We start from the raw sequence: 27690 nt of genomic DNA, 5'->3' as shown, positions 1-27690 counted from the left end.
CTGAGAACAAGAGCTGTGGCTGCAGTATTCAGGTAGACAAATGGCCCAATGTTAAAAATTACATCTGTTGGCAGGCACTGCTTCTAGCACAGCAGCCTGAACTTTAAACGTAAATATTTTGGCTGTTGAATCCCTATGAGAAAAGTGGAGATGAGCATTTGAGTTTTTTACCTTGAGTTAATTCACCTTGGGAAGTCTGAGGCCAGCAAGGACAATTGGTCAGCTCAGGTTATCAACGTTATTATCTTATCTGTCTACGGAGGTACCGCATGCCATTTCCTTCCGTTTTATCTTGTAACTGTGTTCATGTATCTACACAGATGGACTTAACAAACCAAAACTGGATCATAAACTTTTCAAGGAAGGCACTTGTTCTTATCTATACTGCCTGATGTGCTTTTAGTGTCCAGATTTCCTTAACCACTGGGATTTGGGAGTGTGCAAAACCAGCAGTGTTACACTCGAGCTCAGCGCTCACCTCAGTGATTGACAAGAAGAGTGTCTGCTTCGGGTTCTTTTTGATCTGTTCCAGAAATGGCATAAGGCATAAACTGGCACTTCTGCATCTCTTAGTTTCCCCTTAGCTTCTGTTGTGTTTTCCTCAAATCTGCCTCTTTTCCTCGCAAGCATAAGAGGATTGTGATGGCGCTTTGAGTTGGGAAGGGATTTGTAAATGGGAAATAAACAATGCACTTTGGGTTTGTTGTTCAGCCTTCGTATTTACTGGGAGCATGTTTAGAAAATGGCTTCCAGTCTGGCTTCGTTTCCATGGGCAATGTTAGAACATGCCACAGTTATGAGCATTTGAGAACTCTAGGTTGCTAAAATGGGAGGACAAATCCCTTGTCTTTAGACATTTTCAACTGCCTACCCAAGTAGTTCATGTTCACTGTGTTCTTAAAAGTAATGCCAACCAAGCATGGACTTCAAGTACATAGGAGCAGTCCTGAAGCTACTGACAACAGAAGTGTATGAAACAGATATCAGAGGATGTTTCTATGTAAAAGAAATTTCTTCTATAGCTGCTTAAAATTCTAAGGCCACCTTCTTAGGCTCTCTTATCCGGGCCTTGTTTTTGATGTCATTGAGTACGGCAATAAGCACTAAAGCTCCCGGTAACCTGTCTCTTTTTGTTTTTAGTTTTGCAGGAAAAAAAAACAACCCAACATCTTCTGAGGGTGGGGCACTCACAAGAGAGTAGCCTTTAAGCTGCCTTCACATGAGGAATGTTGCTAACGTGCCCTTTAAACTGATTTATGGCTTTACCGCTGCCTATAAAAGCAGCTTGTGCATGTGAGCAGCACTGACAGGTGGAGGGCAGAAGCGCAGAAGGGAATCGTCCCTCGCACAGCTCGGTCCTGCAGAACCGCAGCCCGAAAACAAGGGAGCAGCAGAGATGGGTCGCTACTCAGGGAGGAGCAGCAGGCTCATCTTCATGTCCCTTTTAAGCATCGTGCTTTTTGCTGTTGAGATCTCAGTAGCGTACATTGGCAATTCTCTTTCCTTAGCTTCAGATGCCTTCGCAGTTCTCTCTCACTTCGTCTCCATGATCATCGGGTTGCTCGGTGTGAGGTTCAGTCGGATCAGATGGCACAAGGCAAACACTTTTGGCTTCGGCAGGGCAGATGTGCTGGGAGCCTTTGGCAACTCTGTTTTTGCCACTGCTCTCATGTTCAGCATCTTCGTTGAGGCAATCAAGAGGTACATCAACCCTCAGAAGACAGAGAAAGCACTGCTTGTCCTCATTGTCGGGATCGTAGGTCTGTTCTTCAATGTGTTGAACTACATTGTCTTCATGGACTGCTGTTTCTGTCATGCACCTCAAGGAGACCCTGAAACAGGTAAATAACCTAATGCAGCCACTTTACATCTCAGCCTTCTATGTTTCCAATTACTCAATTGTGTAGAGACTATTTACTGCTTTTCTGAGACAGGTGAGTACTATCACACCATGTGATTTCATTTTTTGGTTAGCAAGGCAATGGATGTTGTGTCTGAATGTGTATGTGTTTTCTGCTTAACCTGTAAGGCAGCTGTAACTATATGCTCCTCTAAGTAAGTAATGTGTGGTTTATTTGGTGGCTTTCTCTAGAGAACAGTGATTTGCAAGATGCATTTTCCTCTTAATCCTCTGTCTGGCTAAACACAAGACAAGGTGTTGTACAGATGTGCCATGACCATAAGGAGATACTCAGGAAAAAACTACTTCTGAAATACCAGTTATCCACAATCAGTAACTGCCAATAATTGAGTAGTTCTGTTCTAACTTTTGTCCAGGACTTGGTTATCCTTTGAGAAGTATATTTTGTACAGGACAAAATAATAGGTCAATGCAAAAAGGGATTCTCAGCCTTCTTTAATTTGGCACCACAGTTAAAGACGACTATTCTGAGAGTATCTGAGTTCTGAAAAACCTGTGGATACAGAGCTGCAGTGCTCTTTGCCATTGATCATTAGCATGAGCTTTAAAGAGAGAAGGGAGAAGTAGTTGTTCTCTGCTACCTAAATCTTCCCACCACACAGCTGCAAAAATCTCACTGACTGCAAACTCCGTCAAGAGTTTGCAGGAGGTTCTATTGAGTGCATGGAGGGTTTCACCTTTTAGTTTGCTTTTTTCTCAGCAATTCGATTTTCAGATTTCAGCATAGGAATTTCATATCCAAAGGGATGGAGACCCTTTATTTTATTATTGCAGAAAATGCCTTTACTTGATGTAAGTTACATGCATGTGCATGTTCGTACAAGCATAGTTCTTTGAAACAGGAATATTTCAGTTAGGATAGGAACCCAGCATTTGCAAAACATTTACTGGACACCCTGAGGGAAAGCTGAGAGACCCATTTAATAAGGCTGCTGCTTTTATGTACTGCTATAGGTGATATCTGATACATCTTATATTTGACTTTAAGGCTGGACAGGGCTTTTGGAGGTTCTTGTGCTCCTGTGCTGAAATTACAGCCTGTCAGTTTACATTTCAGTGTCTGATGGATAATAGTGGAAAATATTTCTAATCGTTATTAAAACTACCTCTACATAATTGTAAAGGTACAGCCTTACTGGTTTGCAACACCACAGCCACATGGACAGCTTATTTTGTCTGCCTCTTTGTTTAGACACCTAGTTCTTTAAAATCTAAGCTGCTCTTAGACAAGAGCCGTAGTAGTATTTAGTTGGCAAAGGGATTTATTGGGATTCTTGGACTGTCACCACTTCCTTGCAACATCATAACCTCAGTTTGTGATGGCTTCTTGGAAGAAAGTCTGTTTTACCCTAGAAGAAAACTGTGCCTCTGGGTGCAGTCACGGAGGAGAAACACCTCAGTACTTACAGACACGGATGGAGAGTGTCAGGCAACAAGGTGATTAAAAGAAATCAATGCAGTTGCATAGGTAAATGCTGGTTTTGTTGCTTCTACAACTCAGTGGGTCTGCATAGCAATCCCTCTCCCTCCTGTGGACGCACATCGAGATTCTGCTCTGAGAAACGCCTGGAAGCTCTGTGTTACTTTCAGTTGCATTTCAGTGAGTTAAGGTAGGGATGAGAGTTGTCCCACATCATAAACAGAGCACATACGTCTGTCTGTGGTTTTGTCACCATTTCTGGTAATGTTCATCTTCTCTGTCACAAATGGCAAAGCAATACCATTTTCTTCCCTGACCAGCCTGGTCGATCAGAGGTGTCCCTGCCCATGGCGGGGATATGGATCTAGGTGATCTTAAAGGTCTCTTCCAACCCAAGCCATTCTAGGATTTCTTGACTCTATTTTCTAATTCCAGTTTAGGTGAAATTTCATATTTATTTCCTCTAATTCTCTCCACATTCAACCTGGATAGGAATTGTAACTTTTAAAATGTTATTCCTCAAAAAAAAACCACAAAAACAAAAACAAAAAAACCTCTAGTCTTAAAAGTGTATCCGTGTGCTTTATATGCCGATAATAATAAAAGGGCTGCTCCGAAAGTAATGCCTCCTATTTTATGATGACTGAGGTGAATGTTGGTGGTATGGCCGCAGAGGCTGAATCTTCCCACCAATATTCCATTACATGTTGCTGCCGTACAACAGATAGCAGCAGAGGGGCAGTCTGACAAAATGGTGACTGACTTGTCAGCACAGAGGAAGAAAAGGTATGTCACTGGATTCCTCAAAGCAGGAAAAATGGCACCCATCGTGACACTCATCAGCGCTTGCTGAACAATTTATGGGGACCAAACAGTGGATGAGAGTGCAGTGAGGTGGTGGATGGTGTGTCTCAACAGTGGCAATAATGATAGCGTGTCATCTCTGCTGATACAGATAGTTATGAGCGTGGTGAAGATGCGTAGCTATTGGTGGTGACTGTTGAAAAATAAGGTTTTGTAGCTGAGTATTTGCTCTATCAGATACTGATATTGTGCTCTTTGTATTTGTTATAGCTTCCATTGAAAGAAATAGGAGGGATTACTTTCGGAGCTATCTACTTGTTCATACTACAGAATCATAGAATCGCTTGAGCTGGAAGAGACCTTTAATGGCTATCTAGTCCAAATCCCCCAGAGTGAACAGGGACACTTGCAGCTCTATCAGGGTGCTTCAGTCTGACCTTGGATGTCTCCAGGGACTTGGAGTCCACCACCTCTCTGGGCAACATGTGCCAGTGCCTTACCACCCTGACTGTAAAAAGCCTTCTTGAATCCACTCTAAATCTCCCCTCCTTTAGTTTGAAACCATTTATCCTTGTCTTATCACAACAGACCCTACTAAAGAGTCTGTCCCCTCCTTTCGTACAGGACCCCTTTAGATACTGACAGGTTGTCTATGAGGATTTCTTTTCTCCAGCCTGAACAGTCCCAGCTCTCTCAGCCTATATATATGCATATGTATATAAATATATATGAAGCATGAAACGAGGGATTCAATCTCACTCTGGTCATCTTGTGTATAAGAAAGAGATAATCTTTTCTCTTGCTTGTCGAGGGAAATTTTCTAGTGTGTCAACACTTCTAGCAGAAATCGAAGGGGACGGTCATGATCTCTGAACCTCACTGTGGCAATCCAGCTGTGCACAAGCGATACCCTCAATGACACCTATGCAATCTCCTGACTATGGTAATCTTTGAAGAATAAAATTTCATGGAGAAGACCTCCTCTTACTTTGCTTCAAATCTCTGTTCCCCAAGCAGGGGGTTGATCTAAACAGCCCTCCTCTCTCTTCCAGGTGATTGTTTGCTTCCTTTGAAAAATTCCATGTGAAAAAATAGAGCGTTTCAGTCAACATTTGTTGCAGGCTAGATCTACGAGGCAGTGGGCCCTGAGGGTGCTGCTCACATCCTTCTCCCTTGCTGTGCTTCTCCTTGTTCAGCTCGTTGTGGCATCTTCTCCTCAGGTTCTTATTTTAGTACAAGTACTTCTGTCAAGGAAAACAAACAAACAAACAAAGTGTGCTTTCTTTGAGCAGCCCCCACAGCCTCTGCTCTCCTCCTATGGGCAGGACTCGCTGACTCCCTCCACCCATAGGCCTCTCAATTCTCACTTCTTCCCCTTTCTCCTGCCTTTTCTCTGGTTCTTGCTACCCTTTGAATCTCTTTGAGTCCACTTCCAACTGCATTCTCTGCTGTTTCTATCTCCATCCTGGAGGTAAAGGCATATATCTAGGTCCATCCCTGCACTTCATTCAAGCAGCCTAGTTCTCTGTGCTCCATGAGTGCTATAGGTAGAGGTCAGCAAGAGCACAGAGAGGGTGTGCCCCTCTTCTTTCTCTTGCTACTAGCCTAGAGCAGCTACTACAGGTATAAAATACTTCTGCATTCTGCTGGAGCTGCTATGCAGAGGTGTGTAGGCCAGCTGTGCTGACCATAGCAACGTGGAAGCAGTGGTTATTGATTTGACTGAAAATACTTGCTAAAAAGTAGAAATATTAAAGCTTCCCTGACAAACTTCTGCCAGCATTTAACATTCACAGAACACTTTTCTTACTGTTGCTGTTGGAAATGACAAATCAGCTTTAACCAGAGTTTTCGGACCATTTTTGAGGTTCAGTATCTTACACAGAAAGTTTTGGCACAGAAATGAAGATTATGGCGGTGTAATAAGCAGCTGAAAAAAACCTCAGGCTCTTATAATAAAATACCAGACAGCTTTAATACTGGCTATACACTTTATAGTCCGTCATAAAAATGCAGAAGTCTGTTTCACTGCACACACAGGTCAGCTTTCTTCTGTTTGTGTAGCTCAGTGCAATTGTCTGTTCTACTCATTTCTGCTGGATTTTCAGCCCTAAGGGGACTGCAGTTTGAAAAGCACCATGTTAGTCTGGCTGTAGAAATTCTTTGTTGTTTGTCTTGGGAAAATGAATAAAGATTTCACTTGGAGAAAACAGTTGTCCTGTTGTCCTGTGATCTGTACGGAGGGGATGTAGGACCAGAAGAAGACACTGCCCTGCCCGACCTGTCTGATAATGAGCCATGCCTGCAGTGACTGGGGCTGTGATAAACCGTTCTAGTCTTCTAACAAAAAGACTCACGGTTCTCACACAGTGCACAATCAGCTAAATAAAACACATTCTGTGTCTGCAGCCAAGTGGCTTAATTTTATGATGGTAGGCACAATGTAGCAGATGCGCCTGAGCTTCTTATGTGATAAGACCACTGGGTCTCCATTCTCCTATCTCACTTTGCATGAGCAACCTGCCTCTCAGATAAGAAGTGACATGTAAGCTGGCAGTCCGGAAAACATACCTTCTTTCTTTTCCTGGACCTTATGCAGAGTTATGATTGTTTATTCTGAAGCTTGCTGTGGGGCCTATCTCTTTTTCCAGGCTTTAGTAGGCAGGAGTGTGGGTTGGGGATTTCTGTGTGTGTGAGTGTAGTGAGATGAAGAGAGGGACCAGCTTTAACTGGCTGGGTGATTTGGGAAGACTTCATTGGTGTAATATTCTGAACTCAATTTTTGCACATATTGTTGCAAGCATATTGATTCAATATTGATATTGGCTAAAAGAAGTGAATAAGAGGTTGCTTGACCTGAATCTTAATGCCATGGGGCATCCTAGAGGAGACCAGGTGAGCTGTGCAGATATTGAAAAGCAATTGTATTTTCCTCTGCTCTCTCTTGACTCAGCAGACCCAGTAATGTATATTGCCAAGAGACAAAAGCGCTCTAGGGATTAGAAATACTTATTAAATGCTCAAAACTACTTTAAATTGGGGAGCTATGCTGCTGTGTGACCTGTGCTATGTGGAAATACCTACACTTACTTTCTTTTTCCATCTTCTTCTCATGAAATCTTCCTTACAAAGTGACTTGAGCTGCAGATCTCACAGACTCCCTAAAAGGACTCATCCTTTATCCCCATTTGTTGTGATGTAAAGAAAAGGTGACTTGTCTGACTTGGCTGTCTTTCTGCTAGGTAAAATGGACAGAGGATACTAGTGGCCAATACATGGGATTGCTCTGTCCCTGGAAGGCAGTAATCTTCTTATGAATGCTTAAAACAATTTTATTCATCTAAGTTTAAGAAGAGAAAAATGCATTACCTGGCTTGGACAGGTTTTTCTCTCAAGGCACTGCTGAAAGGGTGCCAGACTGTGCCAGTCCGATGGCATGGGGGCCCTCATAAAGAATGTTGAGGAGCTCTGGGTGTAACACCCATAGCAGCAAACCTTGGGCTTACTGTGTTTGTTCTACTCACACAAGCCTGAAAGCATTTCTTCAGGACCAGCATTACTACATCCATTTTACCTCTATTCATAAGATTTATGCTATTTTTCCCTGAGGAAAAATTCATGGATAGATGCTTGTCACATGTGCAGCACTTGAGTTTACCAACAAAGAGTCACACAATGAATCCTCACCGATTTATGCTTCCCATGTAGTGCACCACATAATCCAATTCCTAGATACTTACTAGAGCAATTTGTGTAAACGAGGAGACATACACTATATGGATTTAATCCTATAATTCCCAGAGGTGTCCGTGCATTGGTATGGCATTAACCAAAGCCTACTGTAACCCCATATATAGACTTTCTGGCTCTGATTTCCATAGTGTTGTTGGAGTTTGTGCTCTCAAATAGAATAAGAAAGCAAGGGAATCTTGAACTAAAGTGCTTAACAGGTAGCTAAGACTGAACACATCTTCTCTGCAGGTCTTTTTAGTTGACAGTTATTGTCAACAGTGTGACAAATAATCCTCACCAAAGCCTTTCAAAGCTTTTCTGAGCAGCTATCCCAAAAGGTGACCAGATCTGTGTTAATTTGTGTTAACTGAAGCTCTAGTCCAGCATCTTTAAGAAAGACAAGGCAGATGGGAAGACAGTGTGTCATTCTACTTAGCAACATGCTTCTCTGAATTTCCTTCAGATTTGTTCTTTCATGCTTTATTCTCTTCTAATAAGGCCTCAAACACGAATCTAAAGAGAGACACTTTACCGATCCCAGTCTTTTTTTGAGAGAAAATTTTGTATCCAAACAGGCAGAAGCAAATGTTTTGGGGCTTCCTTTTGGCCAACATGGAAAATGCAGAATGAGTATTTTAAAGTCCATCAGGAAAGACAGAAAAGCATCCCTGAATGGTTGAAATAATTGCATAAGGGTAAGATCAAAACTTGTGAACCTAGATTCCAACAGTACTGGTACTGATGAACTTTGATTGATTACCTACATTCGCTGTCAACCTTGAACCAGCTTCATAGTAATGGCGCAGATGGGCTGGCTGAGTTACGTCACAGTATTTGTGGTGAGCTGTAAGGAAATAAAAGGGCTCAAACAGTCCAAAGTCATAAAGCACTTAAATATAACAGGTAACTTTAAGGACACATTATATATGTTGATTGTTGTTTTATTTGAACAGTTATTCTGCATAGATCTCTGCATGCACAGGTTTGATGTCAGCTTCAGTCAAGAAATGCTGCTGGGACAGAAAAAGAAGTTTTTGCATTGGGATTCAATATAATTTATGATGATGAAATGAGTGATTGGCTGACTCCTCTTCAAGACCTTTGCAACATGCTGTGTTATTGCCTGATACCTAAATTAAATCAGGGTTGGAAAGGTTGTATGGGATTACACAGCTATGGGAAATGTAGCAAATCTGCACATTTTTAGAAGTGAATTACCAAGTAGATGAAATGCTCAGGGAAGCACTAGCACAGTGCTAGAGCATACTGACTTAAGGCAAGGAAAAGGTGCTCTCTGCATGGGACATTTCCGGCACTGTTGGGAAGAGCTGTGACCTCTGCATGGCACAGGGCAGGCTGGCCAAACTCTCACCCCAGCTGCTGAGCTGTACTGGAGGGACATCTTTTAGGAATCTGCTGCCTGGAACGAAGCAGATTTAATGGTTTTCCAGTCCTTCAGTTCTTTTGTGTATGCTAAAATAACCCCCCTTTCTGATTCTAACTAGAATTAGGTAAGATAAAAATGCACTGAACAAACAATTTGGAACAAAAGACCTGCAAACAGAGTGGTCTCATAACAGCCACCTTCTGCACTGAAGTTTGGTGGTGTTTCTTTTGTGATTCATCTTGTGGTCAAATTTATCTGTGACAGGAACCAACCACATTGCTTCAGTTTAGGATAGTTATGAATTGAACCCAGTATTCCTAATTTACAGAAACAAGCTTCACGAAAGACAACCATCTTACAAAGCCCCTTGGAGCATTTTGCTGTGTGAAATGCAAACCTTCCAATGCTGTCACTGGGAGTGGAGATGCTTTGGGCTCTGTGCGAGAGGAGAAACACAAGTGCAAAGGTCCAGTCTCACCCACCCACTGGGTTGTGGGCTCTTACAGATTGGGATGCTGTCTTTACATGTGACGAGCCTGACATCAGCCTCATCTTTTTAGTGCAAATGTACTAGTTCTCTCACTTTAGTCTCCATGCGGCATGACTCTCCTTCCTCACGTACAATTGAGTGGGTGTTTGTTTCTTTCATCCTTTAGCTTCTTCCAGATAGTTCTTGAAACAGCTTTCATAAATCATCTCACTTTTATGTTGGGTTGAGAAGTAATCTCACTTAGGACTTTGATAAGCACAAGTAGCTGAGCTCTCTTAATTATACTGTCCATAATTAGTTCTTTGTTTTTGCAGTTTTTTAAAACTATCTGAATTCTATAGCAACATGAGGCTGTGAGTAATGTTATTTTTGTTCTTCATGTAGCAGTGGAAAAACATGATCATTATTACTGCTGTTGTTGTTGTCTAATATTTCCTAATATAGTGATATTCTCTTTTCCATGGTTGGTGATGGCTTCCTTGTAGAGAACAACTAAGTAGATGTTAACCCGTCATCTGGAAAAGGGGTAAATTGAGGTAGAAGTGGTCACAGTCTACAAAAGCATGAGTGGTATAGGGAAGGCCAATAGTCCTTCACTGTTCATTTTGTCATTTTGTCCAACATTTGTTGGAGGATCCAGGTCCAAAACAGAGAGACAAAGGTGGATGCTTTGTGCTAGGGTAGATGTGTTGACACGGGTGAGTGAAAGGCTGGACAAATACATGGGAGAGCCAACAGTGTGCCCTTGTGGCCAAGAAGGCTAATGGTATCCCAGGCTTGTATTACAAAGAGTGTGGCCAGCAGGTCAAGGGTTGTGATCCACGCCTTTACTCTGCCCTGGTGAGGCCACATCTGGAGTGCTGTGTCCAGTTCTGGGCTCCTCAGTTCAAGAAAGACAGGGATCTCCTGGAGAGAGTCCAGCGGAAGGCCACAGAGATGGCCTGGAGCATCTCCTGTATGAGGAAAGACTGAGAGACCTGGGGCTGTTCAGCCTGCAGAAGGCTGAGGGGGGATCTTATCAGTGCTTATAAATATCTGATCAGTAGGAGGCAGGTGGCTGGGGCCAGGCTTCTTTCAGTGGCAGTGCTCATAAGCTGGAACACGGGAAGTTCCATATAAACACGAGGAAGAACTTCTTTAATGTCAGAACAACAGAGCAGTGGAGCAGGCTGCTCAGACAGGTTGTGAAGTCTCCTTCTCTGGAGATATTCAAAGCCTGTCTGGATGCCTACCTGTGCAACCTGCTGTAAGGAACGTGCTTAGTGGGGTGTTAAACCAGATGATCTCCAGATGTCTGTTCCAACCCCTACCATTCTGTGATTCTATGAGGATAAATCCATTGAAGGATACTAAAAGCAGAAATATCTAACTCACAGACTTGCTTGTGCTGAAGATATTTAAAGGATGGTAGCCTGGGCAAGCAGCATATATGCTTCCCCTGCTGTGCCTGCTATCTGAGTATTTCATATGGCCACAAGTAGGGGTTGGCTGCTGGCTTAAGGGGCTGACTCCCTATGGGGCAATCAGCCCAAATAGCCCCGTTCACTCTGTTTCTGAATATTTTGGCTTGAACAAGTCCTAATTAGGAGGTTTATAAAGGTTGTCCAGCTCTTTCTGTGTTATTCATCAGCTTCATCTTGACCTCCAACACTGCTAGAAATCCTGTTGCTGTTGTTTCCTCTCCTTAAACAGAAGCAGGAATTGGTAAAATTCTTACACATGAGGCAGCTTCCCTTCTGAATGCCAGAGATGCACAGCACGCCTACAGGCTCCAGCCTTTTCATGTGCCAGGTGTTCAAGGCACTCTGTGCACCACTCATCAGCACTTTTAAATAGCACTGAGGTGGTTGTGTTGCCCTGGTGAATGGACCTGGGGAGAGAGCATGGGCTCTCAAGAGGCATTACGACAGCTACAGGGCAAAGGGAGAGGCCTGCCTAAATAACCGGTCAGAAGTCAGCAAAGAGGAGAATGTGATCAGGTCCAAAGGAACACTCGCTAAGTGCTCAGAGGATAGAAAGTAAAACTGGGGTGAGACTAAAGGCTCTGGAGGAGGAGGAGGAAGGATCAGAGCAGAACCAAGGCTCTCAGCATGTGCTGCTGCTGGCTTGCTCAGTGAGTCATCCTTAATTGTGCTCCATCCGACGGCACTTAGTCACAGCCTTATTTGGTGAAAATAACATTTTAGTGCTATTTCTTCAAAGCCACGGGGATATTTTTGTGTTTTTGAAGTGAGTTCCGGGCTCTGACATGTTATATTTTTCAAAGAGAATTAATGTCTGTTTTACACAGGAGGATTAATGATGTTCCAGCCACCATTACACACAGTCCTACAGTCTGCTGGTAGTTCATTCCAGTTCTATGCAGCTCCAATGAGTTGGGATTCAGTGAATTTTGTGATTGCAAAGCTCCAGAGGCAGCATTTGCTATCAAAGAAGATACAGTTTGTCATCTTTTACTTCCTATCACTTGTATATATCTGTATTCTCTCTGTTTTTTCTTCTAACTGCTTTTTTATCTGGCACTACTGTTTAAAATCTCTCATTGCATATTGGTAGATTGAATGTTACAGCTGCAATGTGTGCTGATGTAATTACACTACCTGCTCCCACTACTGGGATTGTCTTTACAATAAGCTTTTTCTTTTTGACACGTTTATTTTCTGATGTCAAACGTGAAAAACACTGTGGGGATCCAAAGTCCTGTTTTGGACCCCCAGCCATGGGCAGGGCTGCCCCCCCCCCAGCTCAGCTGCCCAGGGCCCCACCCAACCTGGCCTGGAGCGCCTCCAGGGATGGGGCATCACAACTTCCCTGGGCAGCTGTGCCAGGGCTTCACTGCCCTCTGACTAATGAATCCCTTCCTAACATCTAACCTTTCTTCTTTTAGTTTAATTCCATTCCCCCTTGTCCTATTACTACCAGCCCACATCAAAAGTCGGTCCGCCTACTGTTTGTAAGCTCCCTATAAGCACAAGAAGGCTGCAGTGAGGTCTCCCTGTTGCCTTCTCTTCTCTTCCCCGCCGTGACCCCCACCCCATATCGGGGCAGCTCGGGGTCCCCCGGTTGCCACCTCCCCACGGCTCGGCCCCATCGCGGCGCTCCCCCAGCCCGGCGGGGCGGAGCGGGGCGGCGGGCGGTGCCGGGTGCGGGGCGGTGCCTGGCGGCGTTAAGGGCCGGCGGAGGCCGCGGCGGCGCTCCTAGCGCGGAGAGGGGCGCCGGTGTCCGCCGCCATGGGGCGGTACTCGGGGAAGACGTGCCGCCTCATCTTCATGCTGGTGCTGACCACCGGCTTCTTCGCTGCCGAGCTGGTGTCGGGCTATATGGGCAACTCCATCGCGCTGGTGTCCGACTCGTTCAACATGCTGTCGGACCTCATCTCTCTCTGCGTGGGGCTGTCCACCGGGCGCATCGCCCGCCGCTCCCGACGCGGCCCTCGAGCCACCTACGGCTACAGCCGGGCGGAGGCGGTGGGGGCTCTCAGCAACGCCGTCTTCCTCACCGCCCTCTGCTTCACCATCTTCGTGGAAGCCGTACTGCGCCTCGCCCGGCCCGAGCGCATCGACGACGCCCAACTGGTGCTCATCGTCGGTGCCCTGGGCCTGGCCGTCAACCTAGTGGGGCTGCTCGTCTTCCAGAACTGGGCTTCTTGCTGCCGCCGTCGCCGCCCCAAGACCCCGACAGGGCGGGCGGTCGGGCCGTCGGACGGCACAGCCGAAGCAGGTGCCTCTCGGCTGCACCCCGCTCTCCCTGTCCCTTTGTCCCCTACTCCCCCGGTCCCGTGCCCGTCTCACCTTGTACTTTGTGCTGGGGGAGGGAGATCTGGGGCTGTGCTTGTCGTTTCCTTCTGAAAAGAACTTGGTTGTGAGAAGGTTGATGTTTTTTCTGTTTGTAGAACTTATACACAACACAGCGTTTCTTCTTTGAATGCAGGTGAATCACCTAATGACCAAAAAAGCCCTGAGGAGGGGTCTGGGAGAAAAGTAGAGAAAAAGTCCGAAGCTTTGAACATCAGAGGTATGGTAAATAATGCTAAATAATGCTATCCTAACGTTCAGCACTTGCAGGCTTCCATTTAATTTCTTTTTTCCCCCTGTGTATCAGTATGAAATGCAGCCCAGGAATCTTCTGGTTGGCATGAAGGTCTTAGCTGAGTGAGATAACGGGGTGACAGTAGTTGATGTGATGCTGCCTTGGCTCTGAGCGATTGTGCTGTGATTCTTTTGATGTCTGCTGCTGAGCTGTGATTCTGTCAGACACAGGGTTTGCATTCTGGGTGGTGCTGTGTGGAGCCTGGAGTTGGACTCCGTGACCTTGGTCTTCTGACCCTTCTAGCTCAAGGTATCCAGTGGTTCTGTCATCCTGACTTTTTGGAATGGAGGCAGAACTCCTCACACTGAGCATAAGCTGCTAGAGACCGTATAGGAAGGTCAAGTGAGCATCCACGAGGCTTTTCTTTGAAGCCACTGCGTGACTAGTTGAGCAGTTTTCAACTTCTAAATGCTTTTGGGCAGATAAAAGAATTTATTTAAATCCTGTTGTTAATAATCCCAAGGTTTGCAGTCAATATGAGGAGAAAGGTGCTGAAACTGGTTGCTCTGCATGTGTTTTTCTAGGTCCTTGAACTGTGAACCTCTCCCTGAGAGGCTGGGGCAGAGTCAGCCCCCTCTGTGCCATGTTTTGGCAGCTCTCTTGTTACCTGCAGAGTGAAACGTTATGGGTATTTCTAGGGATAAATTAGCCAAGACCCTTTGTATGTTTGTTCATATGCAAACGTATTCAGATGCCTGTTTCTCACAGGACTCGGAGTAGTATATTTCATAATGACTTGTCCCCCAAGGAGAGGGCTGCTGCAAAGATGAAGACATGTTTCCCATGGTCACTTATCAGCATCTGAAGAGGTGTGATGTTCTTCTAGAGCCATGTGGATTAATTGACATCACATGGTTTCAGGCAGAGCGTCTGTCATGGCAGCTGACAATGTGTCTGTCCTTCAAATGTGTTTTCAGTGTTATGCAAATATGTGTGTAGGGGAGGACACCTGGCAAACTACACCACGTGCTGGAGGAATGTTTGCCTGAATAGCTAGACATAAGCACTGCTGGATTTTATGGTGTTAGAGTGCTAAGTACTGGAGCAGACTGTCATCTTCGGGGGTGGAGAAGAGGAGAATAAGAAAATAGCGGGTGTATTTCAGGGAAGTCTTTGCTTATCTGAACAACAGTGCTTCAGTATTCTGATACTGGAAAGTGTCAAAATGTCTGAAGGATGAGGAGGGTTTGTATCTGTTATTTTAAGATACAAGTGTTTGATTTGTAGAAAGAGAATCATTCAAAAGCAGATTTTGTTTTGCTGCTGTAAGTTAGTTAATATAGCTACAACCACTTGGTAGAAAGCTTGTATGTTGTAGAGTCGGGGCCTGCCTGAAAAACATGGCTGAGCAGAATGGGGTGGCAGAGCAGTGGCTGTAAAAATGGTAGGAATAGGAGTCCAGATATTCTGCATAGCTGGATTAATTACTACAGTCTACATTAATTCCTTTTTACATCTTGAGCTTATGCAGAGTAGCTCAGACTTTGCCACACAAGCTGCTGGGAGGTGTTTTACCTGTAGATTCATTATATCAACTCTATTTAATAAAAAATCATTTTCTACTTTATAGCCATAGCATTGGTGGCCTGTGGAAGTGGGCTCATTGTATGATACATAACCAAGCCCTTTGTATTAATCATGTTAACTCTGCCTTTCAGTTCAATAAGGATTTTCCAAACTCCACACACTCAATTCTAATACATCAGTAATATATCAGAATTGGTGTGCTTACTTTATTTCTCAATTAAAAACTTGCTTTTTGAAAGGCTTTCTTATTCCTTTGGAGCTCAGCTCTCTTGTTAGTTGCTGTAGAAATTGCATCCTGCCTATCCCTCTTGTTCGTGCAGCAGCTGAGGGCACACACTGAATCCAGATTATTTTATAAATGAAAGAGGAAACACTGCAACACTGTTAGGGCCAGTAAAACCGTGTGGGAGTTTGCCAAATGGGGCACAGCACTTGCTGACTCCAACAGAAAGAGCTGGATGCAGTGCGAGTTTTACTTCCTTATCTTATCCCATTGATTCCAAGGAACTTCAATGACTATTGCCTGCATTCCCCATGCAGAGGGTCTGTCTTCCTGCCCAGAGCTGGCATGAAGCAGCAGTATGGACATGGTTCTAGCTCTAAATCCCCCCTAACCCCCAGTGCCCAGCATCCTAAGAGCCTGAACTCTAAGTTGTGTTTTAGAAGAGTTTCATAGGAGGGCTTTGCAGCTTCTCTAGCCTGGAGGGAAGGAGTACATTGGATAGTAGCTTTGGAAAGCCCTTGTATAAGGGGTATTAAAAGGAATTTACCTGTTTTGTTCTGTCACTTGCTGTGAATAAAAAGTATAGTCAAAGAAATCAAGATCGTATTTAGTGATGCTACAGATTAGACATGGGTTGGAATGAAGTCTTGAGTCTGAATAGTAAAGACTGAGGAAAAATAGAGTGTTTCATAATAATGACAAGAGGAGGCAAGATTGAATAGTGAGAAAAATGAAGCACAAAAGAAGTTCTTACAGTACTGTAACACTGTAGCAAGAACATTGCTTTGGTCATTACACTTGAATCACAACTGAAAGTGCTGTTACAACAGCCTGTTTGTCTTCACCTTGAGTGCAGCCACCTGATGAACCAGGTTCTGATCTTTTCTTTAGTCTGAGGGCTAATGGTGTTTGTAGGACAAGGTTTTAAACTAGTAATTGAGTTTGATCTAAACGACCAGGAGTGTGGGGGTCACTTAAAACCATAAGAATGGATACTGTGTAGTTTTCACTTTGGTGATTTTTTTAGGGGTTTCAACAGAGTGGTAGAAACTGATGGAGGAGAGTAATTATAACTTCCTGGGTGTGGTCTCTGGTAATTTAGCTTCCAAGGTAGAACTGGTAGGGTTTAGTCATCAACTTTGAATTGAGATTTGAGATTGTATGTGCCAGGATCTCTAAATAATCTGCAGGCATTTAGGCAAAGACACATTATGTTGCCATGGTATTGCAGTCGAACTACGGTTGCTAGCGTGCCCTAGTAATGCATCCCATTTAGAGAGCTGTGTTTCAGAGTCAGTATTTTCCTTGCTGTGTTCTCAAAGCTGTTACTGAAAACTCCAGCTGTGACATGAATGCTTGGAATATTGCATTTATTTATATTACTTATTTGTTTTTCATGGGGTTGGGAGAAGAAAAAGACTAATGGAAGCTGTCATTTATTTCAGGTGTTCTTTTGCACGTTATGGGGGATGCACTCGGATCTGTTGTTGTGGTAGTTGCTGCTACAATCTTCCACGTGCTTCCTCTGGAGGCTAATGCTCCCTGTAACTGGCAGTGCTACATCGATCCAAGCCTGACAATAATTATGGTGTTCATAATCTTGTCTTCAGCATTCCCGCTCATCAAAGAAACCTCAATTATTTTGTTGCAGATGGTTCCCAAAGGTGTTAATATGCAACTACTGAGTAAGTCACATTTGTTGTTGAAATGCTATTGATTTTAATGATGTATTTCAATGCATATGTTATTTCAGGAATGACATGTTTGGATTTACTCGTAATAGTTCTAAATTCTCCAGAACTGTGAAATACTCGCATGCCTGTATCCTAGCAACGTGACTCAAATCTCTGTGGATTAGTTAAAGCGTGTATTTTGAGAATGTGGTACTCCAACAATACATCAGAAATACCCAGTCTTGAGCTGCTAATACTTTTTGTGGAGTGACTGTGAAAGAAGCTGCACTGAGTTATAGTATCTCCCAAACCTGCAGCAGCGTCTTCTGAAAGGCTTCCAAAACAACTTAGAAAATACCTATAAGTTTGCTTACTTCTGTAGTTCTCTGGTGCTGTTTACACTGGTTAGTTGTAGTCTAGTGGGTCTTTTTGGAATTCCACATGCTCAGGATTAAACAAATCAGAATATATGGGCCTTGGCCAAGGAAGTGCTGCTCCAGCACTGCTGCTACAAACTGAAGATAAATGGCCCCTGGGCAGAGATGGACCTCAAAAGAAGGCAAAGGCCTGTTTTATGTGTTCACCCAGTGTTTGTGAACCAAAGGCAGTGGGTAGGAGATGTCTTTCAAAGAGCTGTACTTAAGAAAATACTGCTCAGAGTCTGCTGCTTTTGGATTAGGTTCTCAATGAGAAGTAGCCAGCACACCAGACATTCTAACACCTTTCTCTTATGTTTTCCAGCTGACAGGCTAGCTCGCATCCCAGGGGTTAGCAGCCTTCATGAGGTGCATGTATGGGAGCTTGCGGGTGGCAAGAACATTGCTACTCTTCATGTCAAGTGCCAAACCCCTACTGATTACCAAGATGCTGCTTATAAAATACGGAAGGTTTTCCACGAAGCAGGAATCCACTCTGTGACCATCCAGCCTGAGTACATTGACCACAAGACCTCCAATCTCCTGTGCAGCTCACCTTGCATCTCAAAAGCTTGTGACTCTCAGCTCTGCTGCAGTCAACAGGAGGCACCGCTGGCTAAAACTAATGGCTACACTGAAAAAAATGATAGCTGCCTTTCTGCACAGCGTAAAGACAATGGTTCAAGTAAAAGTGATGTTGAAATCCGTATTGACTCCCCGCTGACAGAGAATGGTGTTAAAGACATGAAAAATGGCGAAGTGTCTGATGACAAGTCACAGTTGAGCAGTACACGATTTTAAACCATTCTGTCCACCCTGCAAAATGTTTTCATAGAATAAAGGTGTCCAGGCAGGAAAGTGTGCCAGCAGTGGTTGTAGCTGAAGGTGGTACGGCAAAAAGATTTCTGTGCTTTAGCTGTAAACCAAAATACACCTAAAAAGTGTGTATCTGAGATGAGGCTTCATATGTCCATAAGAGGTGTTGTGTTCATCTAAGATTTTTTTCTTTCTGATACAGCCTAGCACAGTTCCTTATCAAACCGTGTGCTTGTTCCTATTGCTTGAGTGGGCGAGGTGTATTGCTGTCTACCCTGATGCTTGCAGCGTATGGCCAGTACCACTGGGAATGAAAGCGAGCTGCTTCCTGAGAGCTCTGTAGCAAATTAATGATTGTGCTGGGCTGGAGTACTGTATGTTTATAATGGACTTAAATAGAGATGTTTTACTGATCCTCAGAACCAACTTTGCATAGCCAGTAACTTGTGAACTTCTGAAGCTTGTGAATGCAACTAAGGGTGTCTGACTGATGGAAGGGAGAGCACTCAGGAATAATTGGCTTGCATTATTTTCTTGAATCCTGTGCTTAGGGGCAGAGCCGGAGATGGACTTGCTTCTGTACTAATAATACTGGAACCTTAGGCTAATCACAGATACCCAATGCTAAAGGACGTGCGTTGTGTCATGAAAGTAAGGAATTAGCCTTGTCGGTATTGATTCTAGCAAATGAAAATGCAAGCAATCATGCAATTAACTTTTGATCTAGTTCATTGTTGTGATTACACAACTCGGTTCTTACCCCTGCTCCTCCCTCCCAGATGACAGAAGTTAAAGCAGACATGATGTTATTGTGGGGAACAATTGTGGTATATTTAATTCTAGCATCTGTCCTTATCCTTGCTGAATAAATAAGCTAGTACATCTATTATGAATAGTTAAAATGCTGCAATTCTATTATTGAGACAATATTTTATTTTCATTGAGAAATTCCATTTGAAGTTTTATAAAACAGTGTTACCACTTAGAGGGACCTTTTTAATATTAAAAACAAACAAACAAAAACCAAACAAACTGGGAGGTTTTCCTATTTTTGTCCTAATTATTTGTTGATTTATTGGAAAAATCTAAACCCTCCCCCTGCCCAGAGGTGCATGTTGAAGACGCCCAGTCATCAAATGTTGGATTTTGGTCAGGTCTGCTCTCCAGCTTTTTGGGAGAGGGGGACTCACTACATAATCCACACTGAGTGCAGTTCTTAGCCTTCAGAAGCTTTCAAATACATTTTTGCAATTGAAAGCAGCTTTTCAGTGCTCCTTGTGGCCTGGACAGGCTATTTAGGTAACTATTCATGGAGACACCTTTATGAAATAGTGGTGTCTTTAACTCAGGGACAACTTAGTAGAAAGGGCAAATCAATTTCCTGCTGGGCTGGAGAAATACCAGCCTTGCAAAGGCTGGCTTGGAAGCAGACAACTCCTTAATAAGGATGATTACATTAAATCAATGAATATTCAAACACACAGCAGGGTATTTTGCTGCTTGGAAAATTGTGTTTACTGGAGCAGTGTGATAACAGTTTAATAGCAGCACTTCCACATTTGTATTTACCCTTCTTGAGCAGTTCCTGGATGAATTAAAGTATTTATAGCCTTTTATGGTAGGTTTTCATTATAAAAAATGAAGTATATCCTAATACCATTACAGACTTGATCCTCTGTTCTGTTTGATCCCATTGGCAAGATTTTGCTTTGCAGCTCTTGCACATATTGATGAAAATCAGGAAGCATTTCAAGAACTGCTCTGTCCTTTGAGAGCATGAGGAGTGAAGTAAGACAGCCCTTACTTCAGGTTTCTTGTCCTCATTTTCACCTGTGATGAGGTTTAAGTGGAGGGGCTTAGATCTTAATAACAAATATATAGATTTATTTTCTGGAACTGGAGTAGAAGGCTCCCAAAATATTGACAGAATCCGTGCAGGAATGTACAACTTTAAAACAAGCACGATTTCTTAATTATGCATTTGTCTCTTAAATCAGGTAATCTTTTTATATACGCATTTTATTGAATGGTTTAAGGGGTGGAGTGTCAGTATTGTTTTACTCTGGAATTAGAGAAAATGAGTATGTATAATGTTGGGCATTTGATGAAATGGACCATCTTTTTCTTCATCTTTCCAGTGTTTATTGAAACAGTGGTTATGTATTTTTTATGTTTTTGAAGTGTTGTAACTTGAAAATACAATGAAGTAACATTCTTAAACAATTTTTCTTGTCTGGTTGAATGTACTGTGAATAAATAGGAAACTACCAAGGACTGTAGAAATCTTCAGGTCTAGAAAACAAGCAGATCAAAAAACACAAACAGTTTTATTAGCAAGCAAAGCCAACAGAGCTATGTCAGTGATGAAATGAACCTTGTTCTTCCATGCAGGGGCTGTCAGGTTACCCAGGAAAGGTTTTTGACCTGATACCCTTGCTTTCCTTTCAGCTCAGCAACAAAATGCTTTCCTCCTGTTTTAAACCTGTGATAGCTACGCTCTGCTGGGTGGTCCCTCTCTATTTTGATAAATGACATCATTCCAATCAGTGTGTATTTTGTATTGGCTAATTTCCCTTAATTTCTTGGTGTTCCAATTCTCTTGAATTATGCTTACCTCATTTTGAAGTACAATACACTTCAGTATTTGCACTTATTTATGGGCACTTGTTCTAAATTCAGCATTGTAGCATGTTGTGTTGTCATAAATTCTCCTTTCTGTCCTCTTTAACTTAATTGCTTTATTTCTCCCTCCAATTCAGTGATGGAAAAATTCTGACTTCTGCGAATTGATTGCACAACCCTTTTCTCTCCAAGTACTCCTTTCTGAGCGCACCATTACAGTACTCATCTTCCCTTGCAGTGTTTTTGTGTATTTTTTTCCCTCCTCCCAACCTTTCCATCACTGCCCTTAGCTAAGGAGGTAATTTTCAAACAGGTATTCATGTTATGTGTCCCTCTGATCCATGGCCATATGTGTGACCTAGTTGTAGGGCAACAGGACATTTGCTGGCCTTGGCAATGGTTCTGGAGAAAGAGTAAATTCACACAGCGTTGAATGCAAAGGCAATTGGCTGTCCTTCGTCAGTCATGAGCTTTGTTTGAAGGGAATTCAGGTTTTTGTCACCTTGTCATATACTGATCTTTCATCAAACCATGTACATTCAATTGCAGCTCTCCCAACTGCAAATCTTGCCTTTGCTCTTCTGTGTCAAGAAAAATAATGTGGGCTTTTTTTTTTTTTTTTTTTTTTTTTAATTTAGCAGTATTGTTCTTGTGTTTTTTTTGTTTTCTTATTTGTTTTTAAACCAAGTTTTCAGTCACTTTTCTGTTCTTTGAGATCTTTTTTTGGACTTGTAACTAAAACATTTTTTTCTTCCCCTTTTAATGTTCATATTTATTCTTTACAATAAAAGTAGATCCATTTTGCTATCCTTCTGGTCATGAACACGTACCTATAATATGATTTAAAATACCTCTTTTATGTACTGGTTTGATTTTTGCATTTCGTTTTATTCAAGTTCTCACCCCCTTTGGTTTTGTTGTGTGACTTTATCATTACAAACAGATTGTTGACCTTGTTTAGTTCTTCTCAGGCTTTCCCTTTTTCCTGCTCTACTTTAATGCTTTCCTTCCTGAATATTCTCTTTTATTCTGAATCTGAGGTCTATGGATGGATGGTTTGATATGAGCTGTTCCAAGGAGCGTTTCATGTCCTTTGGTCTGAGTAGAAGTCTGTTGTCTAATGAGTCATCTGACTGAGATTGTATTTAAATTCCCCTGTGCTCCACTTGAAACATCTTTTTAAAGAAAGCTGGTTTCTGGACCTGAGAAGGTATAATGAAATCAGAGGTGTTCATTAGTCTGTCATTAACAGCTTAGGGGAAAACTTGGATCTCTCATTAGAAAGTGAGTAGAGGGGATGATTCTGAAAAGGTAATCTGAGCACTATGAAGATTTCTATAGGTTTTTCTTATTCTGCTGTACAGTGGAAATGCTTTGTGTTAAATACTTTATTTAAATGGTGATACCTTGGTTTGAGGATGTCACTGTACGAAGTTGTTACACTTATGGAGTTATGTTGCTTAAAACTTCTTCCAGTTTTTCTGCTCATGATGTGATTTAAATCATGTGCCAAAATATAATCTCCATGATTGCCTAACCAATGAGTTGCAAATCTTGCTATGGTTTTATTAACTGTTAGAGGAAAACTGAAAGTTTGATGTACAGTTATATTTTTTTCCCAAAATGAAGTTTGAATGTGTTGTAAATAAAGTGCATTTTTAAATAAACCCGTTGTTCTGCTTAATTTATGGTCATGATGGAAAGCTGCTGTCAATTTGGGGTACGCTGAGACCTTTGAGTAAAGTTTCCTCCTAACCCACAAGCTTATTAATGTAAATTACCAAGCTGAGTTGGACACAATGGAAGGAAGGAGTGCCTTTCAGAAGGACCTCAAAAGACTTGAAATGTGGGTTCAGGTGAACCTAATGAGGTTCAACACAGAAAAATACAAGGTTTTGCACTTGGGCTGGAGGAATCCCAGATATCTATATTGACTGGAACGAGCAGTTGCTTGACAGCAGCTCTGCTGAGGAGGACCTGGGGGTCCTGGTGGGTTTGAAACTTAACATGAGCCAGCAGTGTGCTCTTGCAGCTTGGAAAGCAAATGGGATCCTGGGCTCCATCAAGAGAGGGGTGGCCAGCAGGGACAGGGAGGTGACTGTCTGTCTCTACTCTGCTATTGTGAGGCCCCATCTGGAGTACTGTGTCCAGGTATGGAGCCTTCAGTACAAGAAAGACAGAGAGCTGTTGGAAAGGGTCCAGAGGAGGGCCACAAAGATGACTGGGGGTCTGGAGCACCTCCCCTGTGAAGATAGGCTGAGGGAGCTGGGCTTGTTCAGTCTGGAGAAAAGAAGGCTGAGAGGTGACCTCATTGCAGCCTTTCAATATCTGAAGGGAGCCTAAGCAGGGGGGAGTAAGCTCTTTGAAAGGGTGGGTAACAGCAGGACAAGGGGAAAAGGTTTTAAGTTGAAGGAGGGAAGATTTAGGTTGGATGTTAGGGGGAAGTTCTTTACTATGAGTATGGTGAGGTGTTGGAACAGGCTGCTCAGAGAGGTTGTGGATGCCCCATCCCTGGAGGTGTTCAAGGCCAGGTTGGATGGGGCCATGGGCAACCTTGTCTAGTAAATTGGGAGGTTGGTGGCCCTGACTGGCAGAGGGGTTGGAGTTTCATAGTACTTGAGGTCCCTTCCAGTCTGGGCCATTTTGTGATTCTGTGTAAATTTGGATGAAGAGTAGACAGATGTTTGTGAGCAGTCCATCCTCTTCTAATACAGGAGTGAATTTTTAGTTCACCATAGAGACTCTAGGTGGGTATCTTGACTGCAACCTAGTGCAGATGCTGTGTTGCTACCTAGTTCTGCTAATCGATGCTTCTGATTTAGTATTTAGCCTCTTCCTACATCTTCTGCTTTCTCTATTGGTCAACTATGTGGTATAAGGTACTTGGAATTCAAGACCTTCTCCTCCACACCGAGGCATTTACTCTTTATCTGTGTCGCCTTTGTGCAGACTTTTTTTGCATGGTGTATGTGTGGGTTTAGTCACGTACCTGTCTGTAGGAATATTTTAGGAGATTGCTTTGGGTTCTCAGCAGTTGGGTGTACGATATCTGTCTTGAAATTTTTTCTGATGTGGTGGAGATCCTGACCTGCTCTGAAGTTATAGTAGGAACTGGGGAAATGCTGGTGGTCACAAGTGGGTGATGAATGGTCAGTCAAGTTCTCAGTCAAATGTAGAGCAAAGCCAGGATGAAGTTGGGTGATTCTTCTGGTTTGGGCAAGGTGGAGGTTCAATAAACTTGAGGGTACATGGTAAATAAAAGATACATGATAAAGTGTCGAGGGAGAGAAGGTGTGTCCTGTGGTCAAGAGTCAGCCTCTGGCTCTTTGAGGTCACAAGCTGACGCAAAGATGAAATTTATTGTTGAGTTTTAACTGCATTTTACTGGCACAGTAAAATTTTGCTATAAAATTCTAGGTGGAGAGGCATGGTTGTATGCTCAGCACAAACTCTCCAGAACAGTCTGGAATTTGCGGTGCCTTTTGAGTGTGGTTCCTTGTTCTGATGAGTTTCTTCTTTTGTGGGATAGCAAATGCACTGCCTGATTAAAAAAAAAAAAAAAAAAGCACATATCTTGGTCTACAGACTTAACATATATTTGAATAACTGTGTTATCATTTGTCTATTATAGTTAAGCTTTACTGATTACTTCTCTAATAAGGAAGCAGTATCATTAACTTCTATAATAAGAGAGCATTATCTACTGCTTCTGTAGTAGCACATTTAAATACTCTGGCATATTACAGCTTGCATACTGTCCACTTCAAAAGAGGGTGGGTGCCTGATAATGGCCAATTGCAGGAGGGTCCTTGACTCTGGACTGTGCCCAGGAGCTGTTGGGAGAGTGCTAGTTGGCACGGTCTGTGAAATGTTTGAACAGCTTACTAATGCATATGGTCATGGTTCAGTGCCTGGAAATGTCCCCAGACTGTTTAATTTTTTAATCAATATGTGGCCTTCGGACACTGAGCCTCTGCTGTATATTACATGGTAGCAGTGGCTGCAGACCACAAAGAAGGTGAGATTGGTGCCTGTTTCTTGGGACATTAGCAGGTCTGGCAGCCAGTGGGATCAAAAGCCCTGCTCTTTCCCTGCTCCTATGCCTTGCTGTATCAGCACAGCGTGGGCTGGGAGGGGAAGGGCTGCCGGCATCAGCAGTGCACGTATGGCATGCAGATAATGCTATCACTGCGGCAGCTTGCATGGCTCTAGAAACAAAAAGTGCAAAACAAGTGTCATATTTGATATGGCTCTGCACTTTGCTTTACCTGCTTCCAGTTCTAGTAATTTTTTATATTAATTTTTATGGTGTTCAACCAATTTAGTAAATTTCTGTATCTGGTTGATCATGTGTTGCTGTCCACCCTTTTGGGAGGAGATGGCAATGGAATGATGGCACAGGACTTTGTGGTATGAATGGGGAAAATGGACTCATGAAAACCTTACACAACTCATCAAAATGACCCAGGAGGCTCTCAAGAACTGTACAGCAAGTTCTGTGGTTAAAGGATGACACAACTCAAGAGAAAGAAAACAACTCTTTTTTTTTTCTTTTTTTTTCCCCAAACCTTAGAAATCAATCTTGTATCTGGTGCAGATGAGCAAATCCCTCAAGTCCTGAGACAGGAAGCACACCAGACTATTGCAAATGAGCACAATAAACATCGTGAAATACTGCAGAAATTGCTTTAAGTAGCAATTTCTCTTTAAAATTGCTCTCTGAGGTAGAGATGTTATCTTTTGCTTGCCCTTATTGCTCACAGAAAGTATTTTTTCATGGCATGATCTGCCTGAAGAGGCCAGCAGTGTACAGGATGTACCCAGTGACAAATTGCCCACTGGCCATCCCTGCTGTTCTTGTACTTCAGAGGTGCAGCATTTGCATCCAAATGATTTTGGGGATGCTGCAGCCTGGGGATCACCTTTCTATTGTGAATGTCTCCAGCATCATGTAAATTCTAAGACTGAAACTGGGCAGACCTAAATTATCTGGGTGTAGCTTAATAAGTCATGGTGTAGGGAGACAATTAGGATTCCCAGCATAACTGTGAGCTTGGGAGGGGTACCTCAAGAAGCTGCTCCCCAGCCCTCCAGCTTCTCCATGCCAAAGCCCCACAGATCTGTTCCCTTTCTATCAATTCAGGAGAATGCAGTGGTGTTTATGCTGTCCTGCTGAAGGAAGGGACAGAAGGAAGGACAATGAAGCATGAAGGAAGGGACTTGCAATGCACTGAAGCTTTTTTGTATTATTTTCCTCTCGAACAATCTGTGTCCTGGCCAAAGAGCAATGGTGTGAGGCAGCAGGGGACCATGGGGTACAAAGCAGGTCTGAGCTCACAGGGCCCTTTCAGAGGGCCCAGGAGCTTGGCAGTGTGTCTGTGCTGTGCACGGAGCCAGCAGAGCCAAGGAAAGCCTTCTTGGGATGGGTTACGTGCACTCACAGCAAAAAGCTGCCGAGGTGGATGTGGCCTGGGGACAGCCCTAAGTAGCAGAGGAACGGGCTTGGTTTATTTCCATGGCAAGTGCTACTGACAGGGAGATGTCAGGGAGGGTCTGAGGAGAAACCTTTTTATTTTGTAGTGCACACATGCACAAACGTGTACATGTGCATGTACTTCATGTATACTGCCATACGTATCTATTGTCATTCAGCACACGAGGATTTTTGCTTGATCATGGTGGGGTACAGATCCAGCTTGCTGGGTATCCCCATTGCCTTCTGCTTCCTGCATCCTTCCTGCTTATCGCTCTGAAATTGGATCAGTTGGTTCACGAGGTTCATGCTGATTTTCACTGTTCTGATAGATCTGGGTGGAGAGGATCATAAAAGCAGACTTTCGGTGCTAGCAAGGCCTGTGTGGAGGGAAAAACGAAAGGGCTGCAACAGGCCAAGTAGTGGCAGTTGGCAGTTGCCTACCTCCTGCAGCTTGGTTCAGGGGGATCCAGTGGGCAGTTGCTCCTACAGCACATTTTTTGCTTGGTAACCACTCTTCAACACAGCACGCTCTTATCACACTCCTTGAGCCTGCAGTCTCTGCTCCACCCAGGCTCCACGTGGGGGCTTCCAGCCCATCTGCCCGTGTTGATTATTTTCCTTTCACAAGCTCTTCTCAGATTCCTTTCCCTCCCTCATCTCCTTTCTCCTTTGCCCACCCATCCAAAACTGCCCTTCTCTCTTTGCTGGCACTGCAGCGTCTGTTCCTGCACGCTTTACCACCCAGCATTTGCTGTCTGCCCGCGTTGTGTCCTCCTCAGCTTAGATAAGGATAAGCAGAAAAGTTACCATACAGATCCCTTTTCAGTTTTTCCAGCTGTTCCTCTCTGTGTTAACTTAAGGGAATTTGGAAAAGCTGAAAATTGGAAAGAGTTCAGCACAGCCAGGTCTAGGGCTGAAAAGGGCACTCAGCTCCAGCACTAACTCATTCTTGATGGAGCTGGTTCTTGGGAGCTTGGAGTGTGTAAATCAATGTGAATGCCACAACAACCTCAGGCAATGGTACAGGCTTGGAACAGAGTGAGTAGAAGACCATGTGGAAGAAACAGGGGTGTTGGTTGACACTCAGCTAAACA

The 27690-nt window shown here is 43.4% G+C and overlaps 1 protein-coding gene across 2 annotated transcripts; it reads left to right on the top strand.

Annotated features, from left to right (window-relative positions):
- Positions 1–1307: 1307 nt before the first annotated feature.
- SLC30A10 (solute carrier family 30 member 10) lies at positions 1308–22787 on the top strand. 2 transcript variants are annotated; one of them, XM_085541167.1, is made up of 4 exons: positions 1308–1841; positions 13685–13768; positions 17039–17278; positions 18008–22787. In XM_085541167.1, the coding sequence occupies exons 1-4, from the start codon at positions 1397–1399 to the stop codon at positions 18481–18483; spliced, it is 1245 nt and encodes a 414-aa protein (XP_085397293.1). In that variant the 5' UTR covers positions 1308–1396; the 3' UTR covers positions 18484–22787. The 2 variants fall into 2 exon arrangements, with proteins under 2 accessions (XP_085397293.1, XP_015712765.1); XM_015857279.3 differs by lacking the exon at positions 1308–1841 and adding an exon at positions 12954–13474.
- Positions 22788–27690: the final 4903 nt, after the last annotated feature.

The sequence above is a fragment of the Coturnix japonica genome, chromosome 3 (assembly GCF_054131305.1).
Source record: "Coturnix japonica strain WE chromosome 3, WE-NBRP24, whole genome shotgun sequence".
NCBI classification, from domain to species: Eukaryota; Metazoa; Chordata; class Aves; order Galliformes; family Phasianidae; genus Coturnix; species Coturnix japonica.
This window is presented reverse-complemented; position numbering and strand designations above follow the sequence as displayed.